General features: G+C 33.8%; 1 protein-coding gene across 1 annotated transcript; it reads right to left on the bottom strand.

Annotated features, from left to right (window-relative positions):
* Nucleotides 1–1,598: 1,598 nt before the first annotated feature.
* LOC143072935 (ribitol 5-phosphate transferase FKRP-like) lies at nt 1,599–3,295 on the bottom strand. Its single transcript, XM_076248106.1, has one exon. It carries the CDS (start codon nt 3,199–3,201, stop codon nt 1,678–1,680), a length of 1,524 nt encoding a protein of 507 aa, XP_076104221.1. The 5' UTR covers nt 3,202–3,295; the 3' UTR covers nt 1,599–1,677.
* Nucleotides 3,296–9,490: the final 6,195 nt, after the last annotated feature.

A 9,490-nucleotide genomic window follows, 5' to 3' on the forward strand; every position in this document is an offset into this window, starting at 1 on the left:
TTGACCTTGGCCTCATTTTCACGGTTCATTTGTCACTTTTAGGTTGTGTTTTTTTTCTGTCTGTTTTTCTATTTTTATAGGTATTAGGTCAACTACATAAGGTTTATTGGATGATTGTAAGGTGTTTATTTCTGTCTGGCAATTATCTGACCATGACTTCATTTTCATGGTTCATCGGTCAATCTTATTTTTTTCTATGTTAAGTTTGAACTTAGATAATATATGTAAAAAGTCAACTATATTTAAAGCTTGTGAGGTGTTCAAGTCTGTCTGGCAGGGTTTATCTGACCTTGGCCTCATTTTCATGGTTCATTGATCAATGTTAAGATTTTCTGGTTAAATTTGTTTCTTACATGTAGATGTTCAAAAGGTGAACTATATTTCAAGCATATTTGGTGTATGGAATGATTGTAAGGTGTATATGTATTTCAAATTTTGTTTATATGACCTTGTCCTCTTGGATCATGTTAAGTTTATGTGATAGTAAACGTTGTAATTAAGCTTTATATTTTAGATTTTCAACATTGGTTAGTAAAGAAGGAGAAAAGTTTAGCGTATGCACTCTTATTATATTTTGTTCTTATGTTGTGCTATACTGTTCCTCCACTACCCTAATTATAAATATAAGTGTGGAGAGAGCTAAGAGCCCACAGCATGTTTTACCTTGCCACATTTTATATGCACTTGTTCCAAGTCAGGAGCATGTTATTCAGTGGTTTTATGGTTATCATTGGTTGTCTGCCATATTATTTTTTTAATTATTTTGTCATGAATCAAGCTTTGAACTGTTTCACATTTTGTCATCTCTAGGACCTTTTATATACGTAGCTGATTTTTATTGTAAGAGTTCTCTTTGCTGAAAGCCCTGTAGTGACCTTTATTTATAGTTTCTTTAATCTTTTCTTTTAAACTATGTCTAGTTGACATTCATACATTTATACCACATCCTCTTATTTTAAATCTTTATGTAGTCGATCAGGTAAGGAAATTGAGCTATTCCCTTAACTGACTATACATACATGTACATGTATATACATTTAGACCTGTAGTGCAGTATTTTCATATAAATAAAATGAGATGAGGGGCAAAGTTTTTCATCTGACAATGGAATACAAGCTTAAAGATACAAATGAGATAAAAAAAAAAATATGTGTATACATGTACATGTACTTTGTGTAATGGTATTGACCGACAGTATTGTGCAGTTTTGTGTCTAAAAAAACTAGTTGAACATCACAAGGTTCTGTATGTAAGTGCCTTTTTATTATGTGCCTGTCCAAAGTCAAGAGCCTGAAATTCAGTCTTTGCCATTTTTTGCTGTGTTACATGTACATGTATGTTTTTCAATCAATATTTTGTACATACATTTGTAAATAAGGCTGTTAGTTTTCTTGTTTGACTTCATTTTACATTTATCATTTTGTGGCCTTTTAAAGTTGACTATGCAGTATGGGTTTTGCTCATTCGTTCAGTGAGCTATTATTGTTAATTTCTGTATCTGGAGAGTTGTCTTATTGGTTATCATACCACATCTTTTTTATGTGTATATACAGTTTCATTCTTATCATGCTTATTGCACAATGCATATAAAAAGTATCTATGTTTCTAACATTTTAATAAAAAAAATCTCTTTATAATCTGAGCATTCTCTTTGAGCAGATCTAGATAGACGAAACATCAATATACAGGATTTGAGTTCGGATATTTTGGATTTTCTATGACACCTTTTCCAAATTTTAACTCCAAAAAATCTTTTAAATGATTTGGGGCAGATACATTTCTTCCAATAAAAGAAATTGTTATTAGAGGTTTGAGATAATGTTCAGGAAACTCCATATCTTGAGGGTGTGTTTTAAACCAAGTATTTTTAGTCATTATTCCCTTCTTTGAGTAAAACGGAAAAATGTCAACATGATTCCTGTTAATATCACTATAATGCACACGGAAAAAGTCTCCTTCAATTCCCTTTTCCCATAAGAATCCTCCATCATCAACATACTGCTGCTCTTTTGCTTTCAGTATTTCTTTACATTTAGGAATATCATTTTGATAGATGCCAATATCAACATCATAGTCCCACGGAATTATATCTCCATTTCTGGCAGCTCCCAACAGACTTCCTCCTTCTAACCAATATCTAACTGAATGTTTTTCTAGTGTCTGAAAGACATGTAAGGCAGTTTCTCTAATAGCTTTTAAACAACAAGGGGGAGTCCATTTATTTAAATAAATATAATCAGGAACATCATTTATAACTGATCCAAAACATCTTTCAGTATCTCTTGTACATCCAATATAATTATGTTTATCGCGATTATAAATAATCTGATGCATTCCAAACTTTTTATATGTGGATTCAAGTCTTAATTTTTCTAAACGTTTATGTTGATATTGACTCATTGAATCCTGCAAGCCTAGCCTTGGAAAAAAGACTTGCTTGTCATATACTAAACTTTTCCATTTTTTTAAAGCAAATTGAAAATACAATGATTTTTGAACTGGTCTTGTGAATGGACTGGCTAATTTTTTTAAATCCTCTGTCTTCAATAGCATTGCTTGATCTCCATCAATAAAATCACACCAACCTTCATTGCCTGTGAAATCTTCAATCTTAACAGTCCACCTTTTCATATCAATTTGAATGCCTGGGCAACTCAACTTTGCCATCCCAGTTTGTATTGCATATGCCTTCACCAGATTTTGAGAAGTGAATTTTTGAAGAGCAAGCTTAAAGTTGGACACATTTGCTATCCTACAACCATCGGAAACAAACATGACATTTTTGGTTCTAATATTTGCCATAATGTTTTCTGAACCTGATGGAATGTTCAAATCGAAAGCTAAACTCATCAACTTTATATTTTCGGTTAGGTTCAGTTTTAAGGGTGGATATGGGTTTTTGTCCACAATAATTAAAATGTCAAGCTTTGGTCCAAATATCTTATTATAATGTTTGATGTCATCCTCTAAATTATTCTCAAAATCTTCAAATTCCCTAATTATTATCGTTATTTCTTCGATGTCTAACTTTTTACCGAATTTTTCGGGATATTTTAGTCCGTTTTTGTTGTCTGTTGGCAAAGCACTTTGAATGAATGCAAAATAGATGAAAAGAATCACATTTAAGAATAAGGCAATAAATATGAGAGTCTGTTTCTTCCGAATAAAACTGCATTTTTTGTGTGAAGTCGTTTTCAGCATGTTATTGTTTACATTACATTCGAGTTTCTTGGGCTCCAGAAGTTCCGAATAACTTGATATATTTTAAAGTCCGAAACAACGTCCATATTAATTTCCGTATTTCGAAATTACGCTTGATAAAAAGTTTACAATCAGCGCAATGCAATAAATGCTACGAATAAATTAAATTAAAATGAATCAGTTGATATTCTTTGTCATAAGAAATACGACAATTTATCAAAATTGGTAAAGTAATATATTTTTCAAATTTTTTAATAATTTTTATTAATTTTTTGGACATGATTTCAAAATGGCCGCCCAGAGTCGCCATTTTGATTTTCTGAATTGGGTCCATAGCTATAAATGTTAGTTATGACCTCAACTAACACTCTGCAAAGTTTGATGCTTTTACCACAATTTGAACAATTGTTTCACAAATCGACTGGACTATTATTTCAGCCCACCAGAAATAAATACACTGACCGAATTGTGAAAAAAGTTGCAATACAATGCAATGCAAACGATACGATGGGAAACGACGTGGAAAATGGTATCCCAACCAGAATGAGATATCGTTTTGCATTGCACTGTATTGCAACTTTTTTTCAGAATTCGGTCAGTGTATTTATTTCTGGTGACTGAAATAATAGTCCAGTCGATTTGTGAAACTGAATTGTTCAAACAAACTCCATACAGCGTTATCGTTCGGGTCATACTTCCCTTTCTCTACAAAGTAAAGTAGCCAGATGTCACCACTATTTCGGAGTTTGTTGTTCAATTTGTGGTTAAAGCATTAATATCAACTGAGGACTATTGAAGTATTTAGTGGCCATCTTGAATGGTGGCCATTTTGGAAATATAAATTTCCAACATATAATCATTATTCGTTATCCTAAATTGTTTTTTGAAATAATACTAAGTTTTATATGCATTTAAAACTAGTTTTGCTAATCATTTATTTATGACTGTTGTTATTCATCTAGGATATATTCACCAAGTGATCAAATAAGGCATGCATATGTAAACAAATAAATGCATTTAAAGAAATACGTTAATTCTTTTAATTGCAGTTTAGCATGTAGGGCTTAGTTACTTTTTTTACCACCAAAAAAATGCGTATATACAATATTAGTTATGACCACTGTATGTTGAAAAGGAAAAATACGTAGGTGTTAAAATCACTGGAGCTGAAAAAACTAATAAATAAATAGACTGGAAAGAATTCCGTAACGCCAAGTGAGGACAACGTGTGGATTTACAATGCCAAGCAAATACAAAAAGAGCAGACATAGACATTTGAGCTGGTAATCAGTCATTTTTTGCAAGCATACAACTGTTCCAAGTTGACGAAGGCCATGTAATGGGAGAATCACAAGGCAAAAGGTACTAATCCTGTCAAAGCAAATCTTAAGATCAAAATATATTTTGTCAGGAAAAACGAAAAAAGTCTAAGATGAGTCACGGATTGAAAATACCAGTAAAATAACCAGCCACAGTTGAGATGAATCAACAAAAACAATGATTGCAGGGATTTTTTGCTTTCTTTGTGATGAGGTATCTGACTATCATCATGAAGCATCGACAATTATAATCGACAATAGAGTATGTGACTGTCACTTGAACTACTAACCATTGTTCTTTTAGCCAGACTCAGTGATGGCGATTAATATTTCAGGAGCAGATATCATGCTAAATGTTTGTTAAAACTGCAGGACAAGGTATTTAGACAGAAGTCGAGACACAGAAAGAAAGTCAAGAATCTGTTATCCATGGAATGGGGCTCGCCAAAATGATAGAAAACAGTGACGGCTCATAGTCTGGAACAGATATTGTTTTAATATTTGAAATTGATTATATCGGTAAATTGTACAGTAAACGTTCTTAGTAAATATGAGTTGTCATGGAGGGAATGATTAATACAACACTTCTGAAAAATTGAATACTAGCTGCCATAGATGATATGCAAGCACACATGAAAGGTTGTGTCTTTCTCTGGATTCTCAACGAATATGTTGGGGAAGTTCTGAAACAGGCCATGTCTTTTGGTCGTGACGGTGAAGGCCTCTTCATAGTCAAAGTAACTAGAATAGTTTGAAGAGCTAGGCTTGCTACTATAAAAAGGTTTACAGGGACATTCAATATAGGCTTTCAAAATGAATCAGTTCCACAATCTTTGAGACATCTTACTCTCTATCCGATGACTGATAAGTTTCAGTTGTATCCTTTCGACGACGAGTTGCACAATTGAACTATTATAGCTGAGAAATGGTAAGTCTTGTCTGCCACTCAACGATATTACTGGACTGTGTCTCGATGTTTGGCCATCCTGTATCATTCTTACAAAGGAAACTTATGTCTGTTGAACTGATTAGTGTCAACGGCTGTTATTGAGTGTCCCTGTAAAGCTATTCTTAGTATCAAGCATATATATTTTGCCTGCTATGGCTATGGTGTTGCCTTCATTCTTACCCTTTTATTATGAGGTCTGTTTCAGAGCTTCACGAATACCTTTGTTGAAAATCAAGAGAACTAATTTATCTTGCTTGTATGCTTGCAGATATCCTATGGCAGCTACATTCCATTTTTTTAATTGCTTTGTATCAGTTCTTCCGTCCATGATAACTCCAAGCTGTTCCAGGCGTTTACTGTACCATTTAGCGTGGTCTGCAAGCTTGGAGATTGGTACAATACCTCTTTCAGACCGTGTGCCATCAATGTATTTTATTATTTTGGAAAGCAGAACTCCAAGGATAAAAGATTCCTGGCTTTCTTTCTGTGTCTTTTATTCTGCCTATTTGCTATGTTGTCAAGTTTTATCAATCATCAAGCAGGATACTAGTGATTTGACATCTCTACTTTGGCTAAGGGAATATGTCTTGTAGTACATATGCACAGTCATGCCCTATTTTTGTCGATTTGAAAATGTCGATTTATCATGGAGATCTTCAGATACATCACCACAGAAAAAATACATTGCAGTCATTGATTTTGTTGATCCAGTACCACCTTACAGTGTCTGGTTACTTATTGTATTCTTTCAATTGGCAACTTATCTTCAACATTAGAAGTATGTTTTCCCTTTTACTGATGGAATATTTTGAGGTCTGAAAATTTGTTTGACATGATTTGTGCCATTGTGTCTTGTGATTCTGGAGTGATTCTGCAGTTCCATAGCCCTCATTCAACTGTTTCGAATTGAGCGAAAGGAAAACCAATTTAAGACCCATCATCTTCGTATGCTTGCATCAAAAGAGTGATTGCCAGCTCAAATGTCTATGTCTGTTCTGTTTGTATCTGCTTGGCATTACAAACCCTCGCATGTCCTCTCTTGCCGTTTCACACATTCCTTCCAGTCTAATCGCCCATTATGTTCTTCTGATATCTTAAGCTCCAGTGTTTTCGAAATCTACAATTTTGATCTATTCCAACAAAAAACTTTCGGTCATAAATTTTATCATATATACGTAATTTCTGTTTTAAAAAGTCACTTAGGCAAACGTGTAAGTAACAGAAATTCTAATACTGATATCTTTATTTTGTAAACATGTGCATGCCTTATCTGACCTCTTTGTGAATATCCAGTATGAATAAGTAAAAAAAGTATGAATGCAAACAGTGAATTAATAAGATTAGCGAATAATGATATATTGGAAATTTATGTTTTCAAAATGGCCATCATTCAAGATGGCTACCAAGAAATCAATATATATGAAGTCCTCAGATGGCAGTCCTTGTCATCTGTGATGAAATTACCATATGACTATATAATAACTTCCTGCAGCAAGCGCTTAACTTATAAGTCAAAGTGAACACGGTTACTAAGGAAATGCAAATGTGTAAAGGCAGTATTAAGTTGTACTACTCTATGTAAATATGGAGGACAATGTGATAGAATATAATAGACAGAGTGTGGTTTGACAAAACATGTACATTTCATTTATTGTTACAGTGGCGGATCCAGGGTGGGGGGGGGGGGGTTTCCGGGGGTTGGAACCCCCCCTTTTTTTTGCCGATCAATTCATTCTATTTGACTAAACTAATGTTTTGCAACACATACATTGTATTATGACTGATATATTTGTCGCTGGACATGAAGCCTTCTTCTTGAATACCTAGTGGAATCTTTTAACTGGAATTTCAAATTGACTAAAGCAAAGTTCTGTAACACATACATGTTGCTATCTTTTAGTATTATGATTGATATATTTGTCGCTGGACATGATGAATACCGACATTTTTGTGCTTTGTAAAGACTATTACCGTGATAAACTAGAGGCTCTAAAGAGCCTGTGTCGCTCACCTTGGTCTTGTGCATATCAAACAATGGACACGGATAAATTCATGACATAATTGTGTTTTGGTGATAGTGATGTGTTTGTAGATCTTACTTTACTGAACATTCTTGTTGCTACAATTATCTCTATCTATAATGAACTTGGCCCAGTAATTACAGTGGAAAATATTTTCTAAAAATTTACAAAAATTTATGAAAAATGTTAAAAATTAACTATAAAGGGCAATAACTCCTTAAGGGGTCAATTGACTATTTTGGTCATGTAAACTTATTTGTAGATCTTATTTTTCTGAACGTTATTGCTGTATACAGTTTATCTCTATCTATAATAATATTCAAGATAATAACAAAAAACGGCAAAATTTCCTTAAAATTACCAATTCAGGACAGTAACCTAACAACGGGTTGTCCGATCCATGTGAAAACATCAGGGCAGATAGATCTTGACCTGATGAACAATTAAACCCTGTCAGATTTTCTCTTAATGCTTCGGTTTTTGAGTTATAAGCCAAAAACTGCATTTTACCCCTATGTTCTATTATTAGCCGTGGCAGCCATTTTGGTTGATTGGCCAGGTCAAGCCACACATTTTTTAAACAAGTTACCCCAATGATGATTGTGGCCAAGTTTAGTTTAATTTGGCCCAGTAGTTTCAGAGAAGAAGATTTTTGTAAAAGATTACTAAGATTTACGAAAAAATGGTTAAAAATTGACTATAAAGGGCAATAACTCCTTCAGGGGTCAACTGACCATTTTGGTCATGCTGACTTATTTGTAAATCTTACTTTGCTGAACATTATTGCTGTTTACAGTTTATCTCTATCTATAATAATATTCAAGATAATAACCAAAAACAGCAAAATTTCCTTAAAATTACCAATTCAGGGGCAGCAACCCAACAACAGGTTGTCCGAATCATCTGAAAATTTCAGGACAGATAGATCTTGACCTGATAAACACTTTTACCGCTGTCAGATTTGCTCTAAATGCTTTGGTTTTTGAGTTATAAGCCAAAAACTGCATTTTACCCCATTGTTCTATTTTTAGCCATGGCGGCCATCTTGGTTGGTTACCCGGGTCACGCGACACATTTTTTAAACTAGATATCCCAAAGATGATTGTGGCCAAGTTTGGATTAATTTGGCCCAGTAGTTTCAGAGGATAAGATTTTTGTAAAAGTTAACGACGACGGACGACGACGGACGACGACGGACGACGGACGCCAAGTGATGGGAAAAGCTCACTTGGCCCTTCGGGCCAGGTGAGCTAAAAATTGGTTGTGAAATACCTGAACGTATAAGATTTATGCATGTTGATTCATATTTCTTGTCGACTTTTATAAGTCGCAACTCAATTATAACGAATCATATGACCTTCTCGTGTATCGATTCTTATCTATGTGTTGGGCTTTTTTTTTTTTTTTTTGCGTTTAGGAATTGCAGTATATAATGAGTAGTATATGCAATTCCCAATTCACCAAATCTCCAACTTAAATAGGTCTTGTTGGGCAATGAGATTTGACGAAAAAAGGTTTTATGATTAGTTGACTGCACTGTATGTTGATTTTTGTCAAAAAAACCTTTTGCATGGATATTTGAATTGCAAATCGAAGAACGCATGTGTTTTGTCTATATAACTCATGCGTCGTTTTTGTTGTTTCTGTTTTTGTCTCTTGTCCCGAATCTTTATATATGGTGTCTACAAAGTTTGTTATCAGTCGAAACTGATTCTTTCAAAATAACTATTCTGGTTGTAATGTACGTTGCATTGACTGAACCTTTGTCACGCAATTGTTCGTCATCTGTTCACGTTCTTATAATATGATAATTGGGTATAACCGGGATGATTCTCAATATTGTCGAATATTACTAATTACATATTCCACAAAACCTTAGAGTTAATAAAGGAGGGTCTGGCTGGTAGGTTCTTCATTTCTGTATACTTCGTATTCTCATTTTTCTCTATTCTTTATATTTAGGCACTCCATATTTTTTTTTGGTTTTATACCCATTTTTC

Source organism: Mytilus galloprovincialis, chromosome 4, assembly GCF_965363235.1.
Source record: "Mytilus galloprovincialis chromosome 4, xbMytGall1.hap1.1, whole genome shotgun sequence".
NCBI lineage: Eukaryota > Metazoa > Mollusca > Bivalvia > Mytilida > Mytilidae > Mytilus > Mytilus galloprovincialis.